Source organism: Xiphophorus maculatus, chromosome 8 (genome assembly GCF_002775205.1).
Source record: "Xiphophorus maculatus strain JP 163 A chromosome 8, X_maculatus-5.0-male, whole genome shotgun sequence".
Taxonomy (NCBI): Eukaryota; Metazoa; Chordata; class Actinopteri; order Cyprinodontiformes; family Poeciliidae; genus Xiphophorus; species Xiphophorus maculatus.
This window is the reverse complement of record NC_036450.1, coordinates 24,181,426-24,205,798: the sequence shown is the minus strand read 5'-3', so window position 1 is coordinate 24,205,798 and position 24,373 is coordinate 24,181,426. Positions and strand designations below refer to the sequence as shown.

The following is a 24,373-nucleotide window of genomic DNA, read 5'->3' as shown; positions in this document are numbered from 1 at the left end:
ACTGACATCAATGTGCTTCAGATGTAACATGTAAAGTCCTGATGATTGACTTTCTTCTTGTCTGTCTGAATGGAAGAGAGAAGCTGTTACCTGAAAATGTGTTCATTTCCTCTGCTGTTCAGGAAACACCTTTGTTTTGTTCCTTTTTTTCCCTGACATATTTTATAATTTATCCTTGGTAACAAGGGGGCACATGAACACTTTTACTGTCCAAACGGCTCTGAATAACCCAACCATTTCCAGAAGACTCTCTTTATGGACACCTGCAGGTGCAGCTAAGTGACCTTTTTCAGACGCGTCCTGAACCGTGTTTCACCAAAGCGTGACACAGTTTCACGGTTAATGTTTGTTCATTTCTAACCAAGCTGGGGCACTGATACATTCACTTAATGATTTGGATGAGCAATGATTTGGAAAAGCACTCACAACCCTTGAACCTCTGCGGAGTTTAAGTTACAAACATCTATTGCGACTTTTTGTGGTTGACGAACAGGAAGCAGTGCATTATGGGATGTGGATGGCAAGGGGCTGAAGTCTTAATGCATGCTTTGTTAGGGAGGAAACGTTTAATGGGATTCATCGTGATGAATCGATTTCTTGAAACGATTGTCAACTAATTTAGCAATCGATTAATCATTAACTTGAGCATACGGACTCGAAAAAGACCATTTGCTTGAAAGCACTACGTATACGGAGCAGTAATTAAGCCAAAACTGTACAAAAGATATATACATTTTGCATTTAAGATTAAAGAAGAACTTTCTTTGTCTGTAAATATGTTCTACCCAGAACTCAAATGGCAGTTTTAGCTTCTGTACAAAAAAAGATCTCCTACTAAGCACATTTTGCTATTCAATTATTAATTAGTTGATCTAAATAATAGTCACCAGATCATCGCTACACTGATTTGATGTTGGGTCAAACAGAAAGAGCCAAGCTAGACACATGTCGATGTTAGAAGTATTTTTTAGTCGCAGATGCATCCTTTGATACAAATAACCAGGCGTTCAGTAAAATAATGCAGTTATTGCATTTTAGACAATAAAAAGTTGCTTTATTGGTTGTTTAATTGCATCTTTTGATGTATTTTTAATATTGTATACACAAAAATGCTCAAGTGGTAAAATGAAAAATGGGCAAATGTGAAAATTTCTCTATCCGACTAATTGATTGTCAGAATAATCAATTACCAAAATAATGAAATACAAGGGAAATTAATACTTTTTACTTTATTCCTTAGATGAATTTCATTTCTAATGGCCACTCTTGTTCCTGATCCATTTCAATTTGGACCTTTTCCGCACTGTTTTTTTTGTGTGTTTTTTTTAATAATAAAAAACCTCAGAGTTGCTTCTAAGTGCAGCGGCTTCACAGGAAATGCAGTTTCTAGCTCTGCAGCTAAAATGACACTGAACTCCTGTGACCTGTCTTGCTGTGCGACAATGAATTGATTTAATATATAAATACGGCTTTCCAGCGAGGCCGTAATCGAACACCCGCTGCAGCGCCGCGTCGATACGTGCCGGTAGTTACGTCACAGGCGCGGGAGTGGAGGTGGGGGTGCGTCCGGCGGGCCGGAGCCGCGGAATGATGAGTAACAGCCGAGCCTGGTGAGGAAAGGTGCGCTTGACAGGATCACACATTAACAGCAAGTGCTGTTGCTGCTGCTGGCGTTTGGAGTGATTCTGTTAGCGCCGGTCTGCTGATGCTCAGATAACGGCAGGGCGCGCGCCGGGCGGAGAACACGTCGCTTCCCGCCGTGAGACCAGCTGGACACCGGCTGCCCGGAGGAGGACCGGGAGGCCGGCTGCTGCTGCAACATGACCTCAGGTCGGCCTTATTCCGGTGTTTAAAACATTACCTGCGTGTCCATTACACACGCGCGCAAATGTTTGTCTACGCTGAACGTTTGAACGTGTAATAGAAGAATAAACCAAGTTTGTTCCGCTAATGGCGGAGAAACACGCAACTTCTCGGATGCTGCGTTTTTATAAAGTAAGAATTGAAATTAAAATCACATGTGTATAAAGTAATTCACGCGATAAGTCGTTTAAACAAAAAAAAAGGCGTCATATTCATACGTCATAGTGACAAACCTCGATATAGGAGGTGATGGTTCTGTGCCGTTTTGGGGGAAATTGTAGTCAGCCATTTTACAGAAGAACTAAGGATTCAACACTTTGAATGACACAACTTTTTACAAACTGCGCCATGCTGTGAGAGCTCTGGAGCCAGGGGGGAAAACCCCCAACTAATAACACAGAAACAAACCATCTTCTTTCTAATACTTCCTCTCTTCGTTGTTTACAGCAGTAGTAAAATCCGGCTGTTGCTCACGTGACTCGTGATGCAAAAAAAGTGCTTCAATTTCAGTGTTGCGAAATAAATCGGTTTCCATACGGCTGGAAAAACCACCGCAAAAAAAAAAAAAGAAAGAAAATGCGAGTTTTTCCAAAATTTGCATGTTTCTTTTAAGAAATGTTATTTTTGTCATTTCAATTTGCACAGTTTTATGCTCAGCTTGGGTTAAAGACAAACTGACAGCTGCACAATCCCCTGTAGATTCAGTTTGGCTGCAGGTGGGATATTTTTAACCAAAAGCCCAGCCAGGCGTGCGGGCTGGGTGTAATTAATGACATGCGAGTCATGGAGCTTATCCTAGGCTTGCAGCCCCTCGGTTAGCACACATCAGCAGGCTTCATGCACAGAACGGATGGAGAGCAGAGAATTATTATTGTTATTACAATTTACAATCCATGCATCCCCACTTTTCCCTGCAGGGTCGCTGGTGGTGTTGCTGTCCATCTTTAATGGTCACATTATACCTTATTTAAGTCTTAAAAGATTTCAACGGGAAACCTAACTTAGAAAACTGTCAACTTGTCTGTAATATGACAAGAAATCTGTGTGAAAGTTCACAGAATGACTAGTGTTTCTGGCGCTAACAGCAAACTCCCGACAAACAAGAGAGCTTCTGATACCTGCTCACCCCCGACAGGCCACAAACATCAAGCTCTGCAGCATGTGGAGTATTCTGTGGAGTGCGCACAGACCGAAACGACGGTCGCCTACGAGGGAGAGCGCCTGACTTGGCGTGTGATCTCGGCAGCCTCATTCAGATTCTGTGGCTGAGAGTCGCAGCAGGAAAGGCGGGACCTGGTCACGACGCCCTGCAAACGTCGTGCGCGACCGCCGAAGCTGCAGATGTGACCTGGTCGGCATGCGGCTCTGAAGCAGCGCTCCGCCGCCGTCGCACGATGGCATGAAGAAGGACGACACCCAGGGTTTGACTGGTGGTGCAGACCGAGGATGTTGGCGTCTCACTGGTTCAGGGCCCAGCCAGCAAACATTTTAATGAGTTTAAAAAGAACTGAGGCGAGGATTTAATTACTGCTTTTATTACTGCCTCGTGAAAGAAACTGTAAACTGTTAATATTGACATTTGAAAGTGTTAGAAGGACGAGTCTTACACTGATTAATAATGTTAACATTAATCACGCCAGGCAGTCTCAAACTTTAAAAACTAGTGTCTTAATTACTTTTCTCTTTACTCCATTTTTTCCCAAAGTTGGCACTATAATGTTCTTTTATTATTTTATGTATAAACTTTGTTTAAAAAAAATCTCTACATACAGCCTATTAGATGTGATCAATTTTTGAGAAATTTTAAGATGACAGTGCTATTTTTCTTCACTTTAAACTCTGCATCTTCCATCCATCCACTTGTCTCTACTGGTGGACTGGTGTCTATTTGTCTTAGTCCTGCTAAATATTTAGCCGTAAGCTCAATATTTAGCCAACTAGCTAAATAAGTAGCTAGCAAGCAAGATGGAATCAAAACCTTTCAACTGTCACTATTACATGATAGTCAGTTAGTCCATGAGGCCGTTGATGTCATCTTGACTGTTGAGGGGTTAATTTGCTAGCTACAAATGTAGCTTCAAAGGTAAATATTTACTTTAAAGCTAATAGTTTAGCTTGCTGGCTAACTATTTAAGTTGGAGCTAAATTTTCAGTAACCCAAAATTACTGCTGTCAATTTTGGACTGTGTAACTTTACAAACAGAACTCTTACGCTTTAGGCGGCTCCACTCTGTTGCCTACTGGGGAAAAATCAGCTACAAAACAATCAAAAAAGATAAATATATGAAATGACAAAAAAGCAAAAATGACCGTCACCCACCTGTTTCACTGCCGGTGTTGTGTTTACTTCTGTTTCCTCAGTCAGCTCAACACAACTTCTGCTTTGTCGTGACATTGAAGTTTTTGTTTTAAAAAAAAGCTTTTTTTAAAAAAGCTGAGAAAACCTTTTAAAACGCAGCTTAGCCTCAGAACTGGTTTGCTCGGTTCTGCCTCACAGTGCAGCCCTTCTCCGTCAATCCCCCTCTCAGCTCCTTCAGACTAGCCAGCAACAATTAGCAAACACCTGGTGGAACTGAGCATCTGCTGAGCTCATCATAGGAGCTACTTCTCAGTGCAACTCTGGTAAAAACTTTGTTAAAGGGTTAATAGAGGAGCCATGTTGTGATGACTTTCTGGAAAGCGGAGTTTTAGAAAGAGGAGGAGCTTCTTAAAGAGACAGAGACCCAATTTCAAGGATTTAATGTAGGAAGTCAAATTTCTTCTGTATATATATGGCACTTTTATAACAGCTGAAGTTAAGTTACTTGACATGATGTGCCTTTAAAACACTTCCTTAACATACTTTTACAGAGGAAATGCCAACGGTGGATTTTATGATTTAAAATATAAAAGTAGAATCTACTCATAGAAAAAGATCTTCTCTAGCCTCTCAGATATCTTCATTAATTACCTTAAGAGCTGTGGTTTACAGTGAAACAGCAGAAGCTCTGTTGTTGTTTTTTTTTAATTTATCATTGAGAATAAATTCCTTCGTATCTGCTGATTCTGGCTCGGCGTTACGCAACCGTCCCCGCTGAAAAGGCAATCAATCTGGTGGGGCCGCGCCGCCAAACCCGCTGCATCACAACAACCATCGCCAATCGGGCTCCAGCCTCACGCGTCGCCATGGTAACTGAGCTTCCTCTGTGATGAGGAGGTGGGGACAGCTGATGGAGGAGAGCAGAACAGCAAGAGAGAGAGAGAGCGAAGAGAGGTGGAGGAGAGGCAGAATCTAAAGCTGCTCTTGGGTTTTGTTAAGCGGAGGGCGCTTTGAGCTTTACTGAGGGGCCGGGATGTGGTGGGGAGTCGCCGCCACAGCCGCGTGAGCCGGGGAGTCTCGCCAGGATCAGGTTCTGCAGCGCTCCTCCCTCTGCACATGGATCCATCCAGCAGCCGAGAGGTAAAACATTTCTTTCACCCGAAAGATCCGGTTCGATCGGAATGTTCATCCCCGCTTCCTTCTCGTGAAAATAAACGACACGCTGCTGCCTGTTGGACTGCAGGTGGCGGGGCTTTAGTCATCCCCTCCTGAGATGTGGCAGGTGTGTGAGGGGGGGGAAGGCAACAGACTCGCATTTGACAGAATTGAAATATATAGCCGCTGCGTTTCGCAAGTCAATTTAATCTCTTCATCAAATGCAAAAATGTCTGAATTACACTGCGATTCTGGGAGGAAAAAAAAGTTTCCCTTTGGCAGAGTCTGAGTTACAGTAATATCTAATATATATTTCTGATTCTTTTAATTGGCTGGAATAATTGAATGAAATTTTTGTTTTGTTTTTTTATATTTACTTGGCAGTGTAGCTAGCTTTCTATACATCCATAAAATGAGATTTCTTTCTTTTTTTTTAAGCGAAAATACGTAGTCAAGGCTTTATTTTAATGCTCCTGTCAAGCAGTGAGTAATGATCTGCTGCAAACTCTGTTCAGTCCTGATGCCAAGTGTGGAAATAAATCATCAAATACTGTATTTATTACTACACGGAACATAGAGAGGACTTAGAAATTCCGGCGTTTGCAGTTCCGCTTTGGGCAAGCTGGCTGCACGAAATCTGGCAGGTTTTGGTAAAACCATGGAAAAGAAAAAAATAGAAGAAAATCACCAGCCTGCCTGTCTCTCTTGGTTTACTTGTTGCATATGTTGTCTGAGTCATTCGGCCCTGCTGGCTTGTGTGTTGCGATTAACAAATGCAGAGACAAATCCAGTCAGGGGATCTTGTTAAAGCGGCACGACTCCTCCATATGCCGAGCGAGTCGACCAGATGAATCCCGGTGGTGCAGCAAACTGTGAGATCATGAATCCCACTCAGAAATCCGGCTCCTGCTGCAACGTTTGAGAAAAATGGAATCCATGTGAACGTGAACAGGCTGTACTTTTCAAGCTTTCATGCTTCCGAAGCTCTTTGAACGTTCTTTATTTCATCATTTCCCCTTTGACTTTTTTGTATTATTTTTTTCTTTGCGGCCACAAACATTGATGTATTTCATTGGGATTTTGTGTGAGCAAAAGTAGTAGTGCATAACAGTGATGGTAAAAAAACCAAAACGACACATGGTTTTCTTTTGTTTTTTGGTTTTTAAAATTTGCAAAATGCTGCAAGTCAGTGACTCGATGCAGTCTGCTGGGTTTCTTTGGAAAGAAACTTTTTAAGGAAACAGTATTATTATGTGTCTGCCAGGCCCATAGAGCCATTTAAAGCGTAATTAAGTTACCTTCAGCTGTTATAAAAATGCTGTGTACATCAAATATGACTTAAAATAAATATGACTTTGTAATCTAACGCCTTAAAATTGGGTCTCTGTCTGTTTAAAACTTCTCTTTATGAAACTCTGCCTTTAGGAAGTCACCACAACATGGCTCCTCTATTAACCCTTAAACAACATTTCTACTAACGTTGAGAAGTAGCTCCTTTAATACGCTCAGCTGATGTGCAGTCCCACCAGTTGTTTGCTAATTGCTGCTGGCTAGTCTGAAGGAGCAGAGTGGGGGAGCCACAGCGGAGGTCTGCTCTGTGAGGCAGAAACTTGTAAACTGCACCTCCGAGGTGGAGCTAGGTCCAGCCAGGTGTTTTAAACAGCTAAGTTGTTGCCATGGAGATTAAAGGATTTCTCAAACATGCATGAAAGAAACAAAGCAACACTCCAGGTATGTTTTGAATGAGGAAATGACATTACAACACGATGTAAAGCTCAAAGTCAACTTTACATAATGCTGCCCCTTTAAGCTTTTCTTTTATCTCACTATGGAAAGAGTATAAGACTTCGAACCTATCAAGACATGATTGACCCCTTAAGCCCTTCAGCCTGTTAATGTTTGGTGTAGTTCTATGCAGACATTAACTGCAGAGCTGTGGTCGACGCTATAATGACTCCATTTGCATGTTCACCCTTTCCTCTGAAATCTCTCGGTACATTTGTCCGTTGCGTGTTGCCCCTTCCAGTTGACGGTGTGTGCGCTCTTCCACCACAATTGATAAAAAGGTTGGACCGTGGAATTAACAATTTGCACCTCAGTGTCTCGCCAGCTACTACGGGCCGATCAACAAATGCAGTCTGCAGCCAATCAAATCGATCCAAAAGACGAGGATTTGCAAATGGAGACGAATCTGGCCGGGCCTGATTGGGGGTGAACCGGGTAAAGCCACGGCCAGTTCATCCCCAATCAGGCTGGGACACGAGTGAATCAATCAGAGCGCGAGAGGCCCACGTCAAGTACGAAAATCTGTTGACAGAAGTATTAGACGTGCACTGCTATTAATCTGGCTTTTTATTTTGGAAGAGTGGCTGACAGAAAACAATATGGAGTCTTGGTTTCAGTTAGCCACAAGCCATGTAGGGGCATGTAATGTGGAGGAAGATTGAATTTGTCAGATGATACTAAAATGTAACTTTTTAGCCTTCATGTAAAACATTACGTGTGGCAGATAATTCACACAACAGACCACCTTGAACGACTCCTTACTGAGTCGGCATAGAACCAAACATACAAACATTCAGCAAGATCTACGATGGACCGGTTTAGATGAAGGCATGTTCATGTCCTAGCTCTGATGGAGTCTACTGGAAGTCTTGTAAGTCGACGTTTACAGACTCCGGACAGAATGAGCAAAATGTTCACTACGGAGATTTCTAAAGATGATAGAGCTATAAGTTTTGCAGCAGAGATCGCAGTGAAAAGTGACAATTCAAGGAATTAATACCTTTACCAGGTAGCAAGCTGAATTTTTTGTTGGATATTTATTTGCGTATACACACAGCTACGTCTGTTAAAATGCCCTTGGAGTTTTTATTTTGTAGCAAACGGTTTATGAAAGCCTTCTTAGAATTTAACATTGTTTTATTTCTCTTTGTATTAGCCCTGATTTGCATTCCTTCACAAAGGAGCTTCCAGGAACAGATCAGTGTTTTTGATCAGAAAGCCTTGAGATGAACAAATGAACTAAATGCTGGCAACGTTTGTGTCACGCTTTTAGTTACCTTGAAAGAAGAGAATACTTCTAATGCACCTTGTCTTCCCATCTATCTGCTGAGATTCTCAATCTCAGATTTGAGATTCTCAAAAGGAGAATTTGAGATTCTCCATGTTTCTTAGTTGATAGTTTCATTTTTGTACCTGCACAAACAGACCTTTCATCCACAAAGTCTCTTTGGAATATTAGTGACGGACATTTTAGATTTTGTTATAGCAACCTAGTTTCCAACACAACTGGTGCTCTGATCCTTCAATATATGAATGTCTTTAAGTGTTATTTTCCAAAGAAACGTCATCTGGATATGTTAGTGCATGTTAAATTATTTCTAACTAGCCAATTTCCAAAGTCTACAAAGCTTTTAGAATATTATACAGCATTTGATTAATAAACTTGATAGGTTTATTTAGAAGGATAGTTTAATTTCTTTTTGTGTCTCATAGAAAAACAAATATAGGAGGAATACGTTTTCTTATTGGCTGTTGAGGGCGAAGCGACTCGCTCGTTTCCCACAGTCGGTCTCTGATTGGTTGTTCAGGCCCCTCATGATGACTCCTCAGCCGGTCATGTGGTTCAGCACGAGATATAAAAACAACCAGATCCAACAGAACCAGGCCTGATCAATGTTACAGATTCAGTTGTGATTTTCTTTGCATTTTTTTTTTTTTTTGCTCTAGGTTCCTCAATATTTTTACGCAAAATTCCAGCAAGCTTTAGCTTTTTCCTCATCGCCTGTGTTGTGTTCAGCATCGCTCCTTACGTGGGTTTTCTCTTTCCTGTTCTCAAATACTTTGTATTTCTCCCCTTTTTTTCATTCCTGTCTCTGGTTAACCTTTGCGTTAACATTAGAGACCAGAATTAATCCGCAAGTCCCTTTCTCTGAACTTTTGGGAGGCCAGTGAAATTTTGATCAACATTAAATCGTTAATCAGCATAGAGAAAGTTTTGAAAAGGTATTTCTCACTCAAAAACCTTTCCCACTTTTTCCATATAGAACCATTGTAGACTTACTCATATAGTTTATTTCCTTGTTGGTTTTGTTTCTTTCTCAACGGATCAATAGACATTAGGAAATAGACTGTGTTTGATAAAATAATCCTTGACTTAAAATAATTTCCCGTGTCATAATAATGTGATTGTTTGCGACAATGAATAAATAAATTTTATACAAACTAAAATGCAAAGAAACTATTTGCTACTATAAATTTGTACTCAAGATTAAAATCTGAAGAAATGAAGAAATCCATCTTCCAAATTAAATTTTGTTAATGTTATTATAGTTTTACACACCTCATTTGTGCTGAAGAACAAAACTAGATTCAGCTCAGCTTCAAGATTTGACCAATCCACATCAATGCTGTTGTTTCCATTTGAATCGATCACTAAACTATCGATTATTTTAGTAATTGATTATTCCATTGATTATTCTGACGATTAATAGATTAATCGAAAATACAAAAATAACGATTTTCTAAAAAATAAGAAAATAAACATTCTACTAGAACTTGAACCCTGTGAAGCCAAAGCTGTGCCACTTTATATACTATACTTGTTCATTTTTGACTTGACTGCTGATGTTAGGACCGAGTTCTTTCAGCAAATTATCGTTACCTTTTTTTTTTGTGTCCAGTTAACGATTGATCGATTACTATGTTAGTTGACAATTATTTCATCACAACTAATCTGACCTATCGTTCAGCACTAGAAACCATAGTCATATTCAAAAATGAGTATATTTACGGAAAGGTTACGATAGATCAATCACACAGACTGATGTTTTCAAGCCTTTATTTCGGTTAATTATGTTGGTTTTAATGCACAAATGTGAGGCTGAAACAATTATTATATGGCTTATAGAAAACAAATTTTTATTCCGATTATAATAATGTTGTCAATGACAATTATTTATTCATATTTTGGTTTTGATACATACATGCTGTCATTTTTTTCATGTCCCCTTACAGTTTTCAGAGTTTGTGTTCTTGTGGAGACATTCTCGTTCAGTGAGCTTTGACGTTGGCCGTTTCTGTTCAACGAGCGCAGACAAAGCTGACTGCTTTACCATTTGCTGTGAACTGAATGAATGGAGCCAGACTTGGATTCTGACTGAGGGATTTTTTCTGGGTCAAGTCTTCGCTACAGAAAAAATGACTCCATTAGGGTGTGTGGTATCTTTCCTCAGTGCTTGGAAGCTCATTTGCATTCCTGAAAAAGCTGTTTGGGAATGTGTTTCTGACTCATCATCCTCAGCCGACTGTAGCAGGTTAAATTTAAGCTTTGCCTCATTGTTGTATTACAGCCAGACTAAGAGATTTTTATTGTGTTAAGTTACGAGAATAAAGTCATAGTAGTTACTAGGATGCAAACAAAAGGGAAGTTGTAAAATGAGAGCAAAGCTTGTATTTATCAGGATCTGACGCGACTAACTTGTCGTGCTACCGATAATAATTTGATGCTGATGTGTTAAAAAATGAAGTATTTCCTTATTTGGAAAATCGATACCAAAGCATAACGTCACAAGATGCTCAACTTCCTCATTTTATCTTTCAAATTACAATTTGTGGAGGAATTCTCATAAAATTACAAATTCATTCTCCTATTATTCGACTTTACTCTCGTGTAATTCGGACTTTAGGCTCATATTATATTGACTTTATAGTCGTATAGCTTTATGCTCGCAACACTGACTTTATTCTTGAAATGTAAAGAAAACCCACAAAAAAAACATTTCTTAGCCTGGCTCTAATACTCTGTTGTAGCTGTACAGATTTGCTTTGATTGGAACACATTAGAAATATCAAAACAGGGTTTCCCTCAGTGTATAATAAGCCTGGCGGGCCGCCAGGCTTTACTTGCACCCCACCAGGCTTGGCATTGTTTGTTTATTTGTTCCAGGTTTTATAAATGTTTGTCTTTGAATGTAGTTGGCGTTTAAGTATTATTAACGCTGCCTTCCACTAACACATAACTACCAAGTGGTATTTTCAGAAACACAGTAGGCACCCCTACCAACGCCGTCAGCTAGTTTTCTAGGGGAAACCCTGCAAATTTGAACTTAGTTTGAATTTTTCTTTATTACATTTGAGACGAAGTCACCTTCTGCACCAGGTACTTTGAAGCCGATATTGTTTCTTCTGATTTTCTGAATGCCCCGGTTTGGCTGAGATTTGAAGCTAAAGATGCAAAATGCGGACCTTTTCAGAATATGTTCTAAAAGAGAATCACGGCCTGCTCTGTGTCCCACCTCAGCCTCTCACCACACAGACAGAAACGGATTCATCCAAGAAGCCTCTGAGTCAAGGAGTGCCAAAATTAGTGTCCCCCACTGTTTTTATGTCTGCAGCTTAAAAATAACAGTTGTGTGGGTTTTAATCCAGTTACATAAAGTAAAATGTAATTGGCTTCTATGCTAATTTGATGCTGTTTAAAAGGATTTTGGCTGTGAACTCTGTGGGACATGACGCTGCTAAATAATGACCACACTAAAACAGATCTGAGATCTTCTAGCCTTTAGTAATCTACATGTGACACTGAACAAGCAGCACTGAATATCACATGTTAAAGTGATACATGAAGAATATTTACTTACAGAAAGCTTTAGGATGGGAGGCCCAGACTGAGCACATGCCTGAATAAAATGCAGAATTTTATTATGAATAAATCTTACCTAGCTGTTTACTGCTGTGATTTTTAATTACTTATCACGTGAAGTAGCGTATTAGACTTAGACTTAGACTGACTTTATTGTCATTTTGCATGCACAGGGTGTATACAGAACGAAATTTCGTTGCATACGGCTCAGGACAATGTTTTGAGCTTCCAATGTTGTGAGGTTACTCCAGAATAAAATAAAATACAGTATAAAATATGAATATAAATATAAATATAAAGTGCAGGACTGACAGTAAAATAGAAGTTACTTAGCTCTGTACATGTGCAAGGTATAAAGTGGAGACCAGTGTTTGAGTGCAGTCCAGTTAAGAGTTCAGCAGTCTGATGGCAAGTGGGAAAAAGCTGTTTCGGAACCAGGTGGACCTGCACCGGATGCTGCGGAACCTCTTTCCAGAGGGCAGCAGGGAGAACAGTCCATGGTGGGGGTGTGAGGGGTCACTGACGATGTTTCGGCCTCGGGACACGCAGCGCTGGGATGAAATGTCCTGAATGGAGGGAAGGGGGGCCCCGATGATCCTCTCTGCTGTCCGCACCACTCTCCTCACCTCATTCATGTCTGATTTCAAATTCTTTTCTTATTTCATGGAAACTATTGCAAAATTGTGGGGTTTTTTCGACATTAGCTGAACATAGACAAAGATTTACGCACATTTGCGCTTGAAACACAGTTAATGACCAATAAGAAACCAGTCAAAAACAAGAATCATTTAATTTTTTTCTCTTTTTTTTTTTGCTTTGAACCCAGAAACATGTCCATTCCAGTGGACATGGGGCCTGAATTGGTGGGAAAGAAGTCACAAAGGTGGATATAAAATGTAGAAACCAAAACATGGCCACTACATCATGGTTTTCAGAATGGGCATCCAAAGTTTTGGAGATGAAGAAGTTATAAATAAGTCCATAATGTCAATTGAAAAAGAAAAAATCGTTCAGGTTTCTGTTTTCTTTGATGCTTACTTCGTCATCTGAACCATTGTCCATTCCAGACAAGTGGCTCCATCCATGATACTTGATATGCTGTCCAAACAATTTAAAAGGAAATAAACTCCTAAATTTTCGATGGATCATTAAACCCCCACCTCTCGGCCGACTGGCCTTCATTTGTGGTTCACACTTCACTTGGTCCGGCTCAGTAGATGGAGGCCGCCGTGTTTGATGTGCTGACTCACCGCTTGTTGAGCTGATGGAGTCAATAAAACATTAAAGTCAGTTTGCATAAAACAACAACAAAAACGAAAACAGGCTATAAAGGCCGTGTGTTGCTCTGCGTACGTGTCGGTCGTCCCGTGTTCATTCGTGTGGACGGAGGTCTTCGTTCTGTCCAGGATTCAGTGGAAAATATTTCCTCTGATTATTCATCTGCACTCAGCCTCTGTTTGCACAGAATCCTGGCTGAATGTTTGGGTCTTATAGAGGTAGTGATTTTCAGGAGTAGTAAGAATGTTTTGTGATTTGTCGGCATCCATCTGTACCGCTTCCTCTCTGTTTGAATAAATATGAACCAGATCGATACTTCTAGACAACGTAACTCTTTTCGGCTTGTAAGATACATCCATCCCAATTGATCCCAGTTATCAAACAAGTTCAGTCTGTTATACCAATTAATTTAATTTTTACAACTGAAATGAGCAGGTCGTTAGCTTAATGGTTGATTTTATTCGTTTCCTCATTTTGGACCCAAGCACTCCATTTCCTCCCTTTCTACTTTCATTTTGTACCTGTAAATAAATCATTTCACACCCATTTACATAACCCGTCATCTGTTAGTTCATTTTCCTTTGCCCCATTTTTTTTGAATGATGTAGATAAATGGTCATAACAATGTGGAAATCTTCAAATCAGATTTGTATTTTGTGGAAGTGTACACTCCATTTGTACTGATTGTTGGTTTTATTTCCTGATTGGGTCAGTTGATTTTTATGAGACATGACTAATTATGACCCCTGACCAAAACCCTAATAGCGCCTCCTGCTGGTAGATGGTAGCATGGCAGATATAAAAAAATAGTGGCTCAGTGAAATGAGGACAGACGACGAAGGTAAAAAATGGTTTAGGAGTAACAAGCTTCTGTTATTCTCTGCTTGTTCTGGTCCGTTTCTCTGGTTGTTTGAATTTCTTCCCTCTGGTTTTTAGTCTCTTTCAGATTCACTCTGTGAGGGATTCTGTGTTTCACAAAGTTCTAGGTCACTTTGGTACATTTCTAATTATTTGTTCCTGTTGTCAGTTTGCATATCAGTCTCTATCTACTCTAGATTTTATTCTTTACTTTTGTAGTCTTTGTCTCTTTGCTCAGTTTTAAGGTGATTAACAGTGGTTTATGTCACCTTCTGATTTCTAGTTACTTACTTCCTTTCTGATCAAGTTTAGTCTGTTTCTGATTTTTCTGCACTATCCACCAATGAGCCTTTTCCTGACCAGTACTGGTTTCCCTTTTTCCTACGGATTTTAGTTTTAATCAGAATTAGTAGGTCGTGACTAAAGTAGATGTACACCGATTGCTGTTTTCTGGTAAATTATCTCTCACAGATTTCTCTCTCTTTTTTAAAAAAAAGAAAACATCTTAAACTAAACACGCTCAAATCTGATTCTCTTAATATGCTGCTAAGGCAGTGCAATTAATGTCCATTTGTAGCCACTTACAGCAATATTTTCATTAAATGACTAGCTGATGAATCTTAATAAACCTTCCATGGTCTCCCACTCTGCCACGCAGTCATGCCTAATCATGCACAGATGAAGACACACACCTTACACACACCACCCATTAGACTCCAGTGTCCAACTCCCGCCCCTATCAGATTTACAGCCTGCTATCATCTGCTGGAGATTAAGCAAGTGCTTCCACATGACCCCCCTCCTCCTCAGTCTGTGACTGGCTGACCTGGTTCACATGGCAGCAGGTGGATGAACTCGACTCAGACAGACGGGCGAGGAAGGAAGGCAGAGCTGAGAAGTTAGGGTGTCTTTAGATTAGCAATGGGAGTCATTAAACCGTCTCCGTGGACGCAGAAGAAAAACATTCAGCATGTCTGAGTTTCAGGTTGTGCTAATGAAGAACAATGTATCTTTAATGATGGGTTTAACAATTATTATCCATTTGTTTTTAAAGCAAATGTTTTTACCCACATCATTTTTATAGGCCTTATTAGCCTTCCTAAAAACAAATATTATCTTTCTTAGACTCTTAAAGGGGCAGTATTATGTGTTTTCCAGGCACATAGCGTCGTTTTGTAGCACAATTAAATAACTATGTTACCATCAGTTGTTACAAAAATACTCCAAATATAAAATATGACTTAAAAGAAAGTTTACTTAGCTATTTAACGTCTTGAAATTGGGCCTTTGTCTCTCTAAGAAACTCCTGCTCTTTCTGAAAGTCCGCCTTCAAGAAGTCATCACAACATGGCTCCTCTATTAAGACTTTAACAACGTTTTACCAGCATTTCACTGAGAAGTAGCTTCTATAATGAGCTCAGCAGATGTTCAGTTCCACCAGGTGTTTGGTAATTGCTGCTGACTAGTCTGAAGGATCTGAGTGGGGGAGTCATGGGAAGGTCTGCTCTGTGAGGCAGAAATTAAGTAGCTTGGAAACTGCAGCTCAGAGGAAGAGCTGCGCCTCAAAGGCGGGGCTAAGTTCCCCCAGGCGTTTTGCACAGCTTAAACCACAAACAAATATATATTGCCAGTATTTAATTTCTGACAAATTTCAGGTATTTTTGCTCCCTCCCACACACACTTTAATGTTTCAAATCAAACCAGTTTTAATAGTACATTAACATAATCTGAGTAAATACAGATTTAAGTGTAATTAGCAAACATTTCCATTTTTTCTTTATAAATGACATCATTAAAAAAACGTATTGGATATATTCAGGTTATTTTTCTCTGGCACTGCAAAGGAGAAAAAATAAGAGATTTTGTAAAGGGGGAGAGATCATTTTCACAGCTGTGTATATTCCTCTAAAGCAGGGGTGGGCACTCCTGGTCCTCGAGGGCCGGTGTCCTGCAACTCTTAGATGTCTCCCTGGTCCAACACACCTGAATCCAACAGCTGAATCTCCTCCTAAGTGCAGTCAAGTTCTCCAGAGTCCTGTTAACGACCTCATTATTTGACTCAGGTGTGTTGAAGTAGAGATGCATCTAAAAGTTGCAGGACACCGGCCCTCGAGGACCAGGAGTGCCCACCCCTGCTCTAAAGCACAGGTCTCAAACTCCAGTCCTGGAGGGCTGGTGCCCTGCAACTTTTAGTTGTGCCTCTGCTGCACCACACCTGAATAGAATAATTAGGTCATTAAGGCTCTGGAGAACTGATCTACACACGGAGGAGGTAATTAAGCCATTTTATTCCAGTGTTTTTTACCTGTGGCACATCTAAAAACTGTAGGACTGCGACTGGAGGACTGGAGTTTGAGACCTCTGCTCTAATGTCAACATAAATCTGAGAAAATGCTGTTAGTTGTTAGCTAATTCCTACACATGTACACCGGGAATCATGATCACGGTGTACATCATGAATGTAAAATTCATGACGTTAACAGCAGGGAGTGTCCGCTGTGGTTGTGTAAACAAAACATGTAATTGGATCACTGGAAAGAAAAAAGAAAATCCGTCTTCTTAAGGACGTGATTAGTGTACACTCACCGACTGCAATAAGAGTTTGTTTCTTGTCTCAGTGTCCTTTTATGTACGTTTACATTAAGAGATCTAAAGCATTGTCAGATTGTCGTCAGGTTTCCACATCACAGCAACCATATTTCTAAAAGTTGGAAATCAGAACAGAGAACCGTAACCATAGACTGTTTTAGAATGAAAGAACCAACAATTTCTGTGTTAGATTTTTGCTCAGTTTGTTTTCCTGTTAATTTCTTGGAAAATAACATAAAGAAAAGCTTGACATTAAATCAACATAGATAGCACCGTCATGTGGGTGCATTTACTAAATTGGAATAGCTTTGCACAGTTAATTTATTTCAGCGATTCAGTTCAGCATAGTGAAACCCGCATAATGTTTGGATTCATTACACACAGAGTCAAGAGGAAAATGAGCCAACAATGCAGATGAGCTGAAGGATGTTATTAATTCAGCTTAATTGAGTTCAGTTTATTTATGTCGCGGAAATTCACAGCACATGTTGCCTCGCGGCACTTTACAGAAAACGTCAATTCAGTTGAATCATGGGTCAGCAGAATTTAAGTTTGGAAGCTGAAAGCAGAAAGAAACTTTCTATTGTTGTTATTCTCCTCCATTAAAGCTAGTGTGTGAAACTTTCACAAAAATGTTTTTTAAAATAATTTTTTACATATTTGTTTAAACTGTCAGCATGTTGTGACAGCATAATATGAGAAAAGATCGGTCTCCTTCACCTCCTTCCTAAGCTATTATTGCCACCTGAAGAAATGCAACCAATCAGAGCCAGTGGGCAGGTCTTAGTGCTGTTAATCATGCTTCTGTACTTTTTTTTATTATTATTTAGTCTCTACCACAGACTATTTTTCCTGGGGCTCACACCACAAAAGTTACAATAAAGTCACAAGAAAATACCTTAAGGCAAAAACAAAATGGAAACTAAATTAAAATTTACGGCTTCAGCCACTTTAACATTTTACGAACATTACAAAAGGACATCACCAAATAAATAAAATCACAATACAAAATTTCAACAATAAAATGTTAACCCTGCTAAACATACTAATGGCAGGGAAATAACTTACCTTTTGAAGAAAATCGTTCATCAGTGGCCATGCTAACTAGCCTCAGGATTCCTGTCAGGCTGTGGTGAACCTGCTGTAGCGTAGCAGAGAGAAAGAGGGAGGTTATGAGCAGCACATACATGAATGTGATTGACAACACTAAGACCCGCTTCCTGGTTCTGATTTGGTTCAAAAGCAACTCTAAACAGGTGGGATCTTTAGCCTTGATTTACAGGAGCTCAGTGTTTTGGCTGCTTTGCGGTTTTCTGGAAGTTTGTTCCAGATCAGTGGTGCATAGAAACTGAATGCTGCTTGGTTCTGGAGAAACTAAGTAGATTATTATTATTACAGATTTATTGTCCAGCTCTAATCAAAGCTTTACGCAGTTAAGGAATTGCTAAATAAAAGTCAGATCAGATAGATAAATATCTACACTGCAGTGGTAGAGAACCTGCAGAGGTCACACCAAAGATTAGTCCTTCAGTGGCATCGCTGCTGCATCTTTGGTGCCACAGAGTTGGGATTTAGGTTGCAGGAGGATTTCAGCGCTGCTGCTGGGTCAGTGGATTACCTTGTAATAGATCCGCTGGAGCACACACACAGGATGTGTTGGCTTGTATATGGAGGGCTTTAATCCCTCAGACAAGCATGCTAACTCCTCCTATGGCTTGTAAGTAAGCCAGAGGCTGAAGGGACGTTACAGAGTTGTTGGGTTTTTCTTTTCCCTCCCAACACTGAATGCCGTTTGCTTTTCTGTCTCAGGCGGGGAAAAAATGACAGACGGCTGCCTCCTTGCTGACTGACTATGCTGCTGGGTTAGCAAAGCCCGACCAAGAGGAGCCTCACCTCCGGACCCCGCGAACGCAGGAAGGCAGAGTCGGTTCTGTTCCAGCACAGCCATGCTGATCAAGGAGTACCGGATCCCCATGCCGATGAGCGTGGAGGAGTACCGCATTGCTCAGCTCTACATGATCCAGGTGAGCACTTCTTGATTCCTGCTGATTTTCAGAAGGACTCGTCTGTCTGTAAATGTTTCGACTGAGAAATCTTTTAACGGTGTTAACTTTTTCTGATTTTGCTGTGGATGTTCTGTAGTATGTCTGTGTGCTAACACCGGTCTTGGCCAGGATTTTTAATCTCAATGGGATTTTCCTGATAAACTAAAGGTTAAATGAAAATACTTTTTTTTTTCAGGCACTTTGAACCTTTAAACTGTGTAGTAGTTTTGGCTTAAACCTCTTTGTTTCATTTACGAATGCAATTTGAAGCTAAACAAAGCGACCTGTTATTAATATACTTGTCAGATACACTTCCGGTTATGGTGGGATGACCATGTTTGGATTTCCAAAAAAGAGACACTTGGTCCAGTTATGAAACACTTTAATGACACTCTGTTTACATAAAGCTTTTTTTCCCCTATATTTGTTAAAATCATCATGATGTTGTGACAGTATAATATCTGACAGATAATCTGGGAAAATATTAGCTCCTCTCCATTCTTCCTGGTGTGACTCAGTCAGAAATAACCAATCAGAGCCAGGGGGAGGGTCTTAGCGCTGTCAACTACTCTCGTGCTCACCCTTTCCCACATGCTCGTTGCTAAGCTACAGCTGGTTCATCACATAGCCTGCAATCAATGCTAAGGCTAGTTAGCATTGATGGCAGATGCACATCAGGTGCAACCTAACCCTTTTCCCAGTGTAACATCACACAGCTGACATGTGACTGGTTGTTTCTGGTCAAGCAGTGGGAGCACTGGGAGAAGGCAGAGCAGCTTGATTTTTTTCAAAGTTATTGCAATTACATTCTACTGTCACAGCAAAGAGAAAGTTTTATCAAACAGGTATATTTTATTTTATAAAAGTTATATACTGTAGCTTTAAGGTCATAGTTTTTCTCTCTTTTTTCCCCGATTCTCACTCAGTAAACCTCTTACGGAAGCTGAGTCTTCCGCTGGAGGAGTTGTCTGCTGATGCCCGATCAGTCACTCATAAGCAGACTTTGTTGTAACTACAGCAACCAGCTAACAGGAGGAAACCTTATATTACTGATTGCTTCTTGTGTGCAGTTCCAGTGGACCTGCTGAAGTGGTCAAGAGAGTCTTTGCAAGTGAAAGTAAAATGAAATGTAATGTTGGTTCAGACTCCACAGGTGTTATTTTAAAATTTATTTATAAATCTCAGAAATGGAAATGACTAAAACAAACATGGTGACGTAGGATTCTTACGCTAACAGCTTGTTGTGTTTAATCCAAACTGGAGTTATGTCAATTGTCAAGTGGGAAAACACAAGTTATGTAGAATACACTCATATAAATGGTTTCTATTATGAAAACCAAACTACAGATATGTTTCCATCCAATTATTATGCTAATTTTGAGCACAATAATTGGGGCAGTGTCATGTAAAACTGACTTCTTTGAGCTTTACGTCATGTTATAATGTTATTCCCTTATCAAAAACATACCTGGAGTGTTAACATGATTCTTTCATGCATGTTTGAAAAATCTTTTCATCTCCATGGTAACCTGTTCAAAACACCTGGGTGGACCTAGCCCCGCCTTTGAAGACGCAGCTCCTCCTCAGAGCTGCAGCTTCCAAGCTTCCACCTCACAGAGCAGCTTCTTGTCTCCCCCACTCAGCCCCTTCAGACTAGCCAGCAGCAATTAGCAACCACCTGGTGGAACTGCGCATCAGCTGAGCTCATTATAGGAGCTATTTCTCAGTGCAACGCTGGTAAAAACGTTGCTAAAGGGTTAATAAGGTGGTGGAGTTTCAGAAAGAGCAGGATATTTTTTTAGAGACAGAGACCTAATTTCAAGGCACTAAAACTTCTTTTAAGACATATTTGATAACGACTGAGGCTAACATAGTTACTTCATTCTGCAATGAAATGGCACTATGTGCCTGGAAAACACAATACTGCCCCTATAAAAGGTCTCAAAATAGAACAAAAGAAAATGTGAATTAGGCCTGGAGCAAATCAACCTCACTACATAAACCGTAACTTCATCAGATATTGACGCTACGCATGACTGTAATAGACAGGAAGTAGAGTCCTCCCCTCTCAGCTGGAGGTTTGAACTTACCCAGAAAATGAGTTTCCTTTGCTACTCTGTAGCGCCTTATCGGAAAAGCCAAAAACCACCTCAAAAGCGAACATAAAGTGTAAGGAAGTTTGGGGCGTGCTGTGGTGGCGCAGGGGGTTAGCACGCCCCACGTTTGGAGGCCTTAGTCCTCGACGCGGACGTCGCGAGTTCGACTCCCGACAACCTTTGCCGCATGTCTTCCACCCTCCTTCCTGTCTGCCTACTGTCAAAAAAATATGAGCCACTAGCGCCGCAAAAACTCTTTGGAGAAAAAAAAAAGTGTAAGGAAGTTCTTTCGAATTTTGCCACCTCCGACAACCTTTTCTAAAGCAATACTTCAAAATTAGCGTAAACCCCCACGACCCCCTGGTTTACGTCGTATTGTCCCAGTTCAAAAGGCTGGATCAGGGGCAGTTATGATGATTTTAGCGGTGGTTACGAAGCATTACCTTGTTTCAGCTAATATCTCATACGTGTAATGGAGGGCAGAGTGGAAGGTGTCCTTGTGTCTTCCTGTAGAACAGGATCTGAGAGAAAACGTTGCTGAGAGGTCACGGTGTCACTCTGCAGACCAGATGGTGCTCCATATGTCTGGGCTTTATGCTTCCTTTCATAACTTTGTGGAAACAATTAAAATGTCATTAAAAAAACAACATCTCAGTATGAATGCAGCCTGTATTTACTTAGGAGCCGTAAATCAGGGCAGATTAAACAAAGGATGTCATTTTAGAGCGACATGTTCCCGCTTGTGATCATGAAACTCATTACTGACAAATAGCAATGAAGCAAGAGCCACGTCGATTCCTCCTTTTTACGTCGATTCCTTCTTTTTAGGTCGCTTATTCTATTCTGCAACAGAAAATATGCAACCTAATATTCAGACTCTTTTTAAATTTGATCAGATGAAGTTATTAGAAGCTAGATCAGTGCAGACAAAACAGAAACGACATGTTTGCTTCTTTTTATCATAACTTTGCTTATGTGGACAAACATACAAATACATGACTGTACAGAGTTAAACACACACACAAGCACCCACGAACACACACCCCACACACACACACACACACCGCTCCTGCTCCTCGGCGTCACAGTTGGAGCGCCTGTCGCCGGGGTAACTGGTGACATCACCTGCAGCGGGCAGCTGCTGCCATCATTTGGTTTTGTGGCGTGAACGAGACAGAGAGGGAGACGTGGTGGTGCAGTCGCCATGACAACTTGGTGTCCGAAACTCGTTGCTGGATAGAGTAACATGAGATTCAAACATTATTCAAATAAAATATGTAATATTATCATAACATTAAAAAAATAGCAGAGCTTTTCTCACCCGTTTGTATTTTTGAAATGTTTTGTCAGAAAAAAAAACACCTAGATGAGGCGTTCCCATGTACTTTCTGAAATTTATAGCATTTTTGTAATTCAGACCACCTCTATTATTGCTATTAACAAATTGCCATATATATATGGATGTCACAGCTCTTGAGAAAACATTGCTTGATTAGCATGAAGCCACTTTGGTTATTAGCCACATATAAACATCCCACTACTTTGCATCTTCACAAATGGTTTTTATTAATGCTTAAAGGGGCAGTACTATGTGTTTTCCAGGCACATAGTGCCATTTTATAGCATAATCAAGCAACTATGTTCACAGTTCGCAGTTGTCAACATAACAAATGCTGTTTATATTTAATATGACTTAAAAGAGTTTTTACCTTGAAATTGGGCCTATGTCTCTTTAAGAAACTCCTGCTCTTTCTGAAACTCTGACTTCAGGAAGTCAACACAACATGGCTCCTCTGTTAACCCTTTAGCAACGTTTTTACCCGAGTTGCACTGAGAATTAGCTCCTATAATGAGCTCAGCAGATGTGCAGGTCCACCAGGTGTTTGCTAATTGCTGTTGGCTAGTCTGAAGGAGCTGAGTGGGGAAGGGCTGCTCTGTGAGGCGGAAGCTCGGAAGCTGCGCAAAGCAGTTTCCAAGGAAAGGGAAAAAGTAAACCCTCGGATGCCTGGTGATCCACCTAAATCTGACTGGACGGGTAAGAATAATGTCGGTGGTGCCAGCATCATGCTGTGGAGATGCTATTTGTCAGCAGAGAAGCTAGTCAAGGAAAATGGAAAGAAAACAATTCTGAACTTTTTTACCATACACATCAGCTCTCAATTTAATCACCTTGTAAGAATAAGTTGCAAATATGCTTCATAAAGTTTAACAAAACCTGCTGTACATAAATAAAATTGGGGGGGGGGGGTGGAGTCACAGACAAGGTGTTAAACTGTCTAGCTCTGTTTTCTCCTTCCTCCTCTAGCTTCAGCAAAGCACCAAGTTCAAAGCCGTCAGTCCACCAAGTCTTATGTTTGTAAACTGATTAGAGATAAACCGCTCCACTTTTTTCACTTCCAATACCAATATCTGAGGTTTAACTCTGCACCACTGCAGGACCCCTAAACACACCAGCAGCTTCTTGGACAAGCACGTAAAAAAAAACTTTAATTTGTTCAGTCAGTACAATTAGGGGTTTAACAGCCAAAAATAATAAACTGAAACTGACAAGAACAATGCAAAAATGTAAAAATAATCATTGTGTAAATAAACTACAGCAAACCTTTGTTAAAATGGTTTAAAACGTGTAATTAGGGAATGTATATATAATATAGAATAAACAATAATGCATGACGTCCCTCGGAGCACAAAACCTAGAATTAGACTGAATAGATCTGTACTTATGGATCAGGCACATTGTCCCTGTTACCCATCTAGAAATGTTTTCAATATTGAGACCGATACCGATATTAATATTGGATCAGTGCATCTTTAAAGCCCAGAACCTAAAATCGAAAACAGGTGACATGAATTCATTTCTATCATTGATATTTCTTTATGACGCAGCTGTGTTTATTGCCCAGAGTTTTCTGTTCAGAAGAAAATGAGCCAATCACCAAGCAAGACGTCTAACACGAAGTCCATCCTTCCACTCTGTTGGTCCTCAGGGTGTCGTTGTTATGGCAACCGCTCGCGTTCTCTCGTGAAAATGCATCACCGCCGGGGCACAGCAGGTGGACCCCCAGGGTTTTCTCCAGGATTATGTATTAATCCAGGTTTACCTCTGGTTTATGTTGGGCTTGTTCTGTCACATGAATTATTCAGGATGGACTCGGCCCGGCCGAAACGAGATCCTCGGGAAAGTCACATGTTACAATTCGCCACTCGTGGTCAACGGAGATGCTGACCGCGCTCTGGGAGCGATGAATCAGTTCTCATATCTTTTATATTATATCTATAGCTATATTAGAAAGTATTTTATTTAAAACTCTCAAACATTTTTAAAAAAATTTCACACATTGCAACCACAAACTTCCACACAACCATTCAATAAATGAGAAGATTCTTAAAAGTTGTTTTAGGAACTTCATCATTAAGTGAAACACGTTGTGCAGATTAATTACACCCAGATGGATACTTAAAAGACCTTTTTTCTGTTAATTATAATAATTTCTCGCTCAAAGTTAATAAAAACATGACAGGAAATAAAAATCACAATTAACTG

General features: G+C 40.3%; 1 protein-coding gene across 7 annotated transcripts in view; it reads left to right on the top strand.

The window, feature by feature from the left end:
* LOC102218421 (membrane-associated phosphatidylinositol transfer protein 2-like) overlaps positions 1 to 24,373 on the top strand; it is a 69,302-nt gene that overhangs the window by 12,812 nt on the left and 32,117 nt on the right. For 3 of the 7 annotated variants that reach the window (XM_023338309.1, XM_023338310.1, XM_023338311.1), the window contains exon 2: positions 18,498 to 18,712. In XM_023338309.1, the coding sequence (XP_023194077.1) occupies positions 18,635 to 18,712 (78 nt within the window). In that variant the 5' untranslated portion in view covers positions 18,498 to 18,634. Of the gene's footprint in view, positions 1 to 5,086; positions 5,303 to 18,497; positions 18,713 to 24,373 lie in introns of those variants that run through there. The other 4 variants (XR_002753160.1, XM_023338308.1, XM_023338313.1 and 1 more) reach the window with 3 other exon arrangements.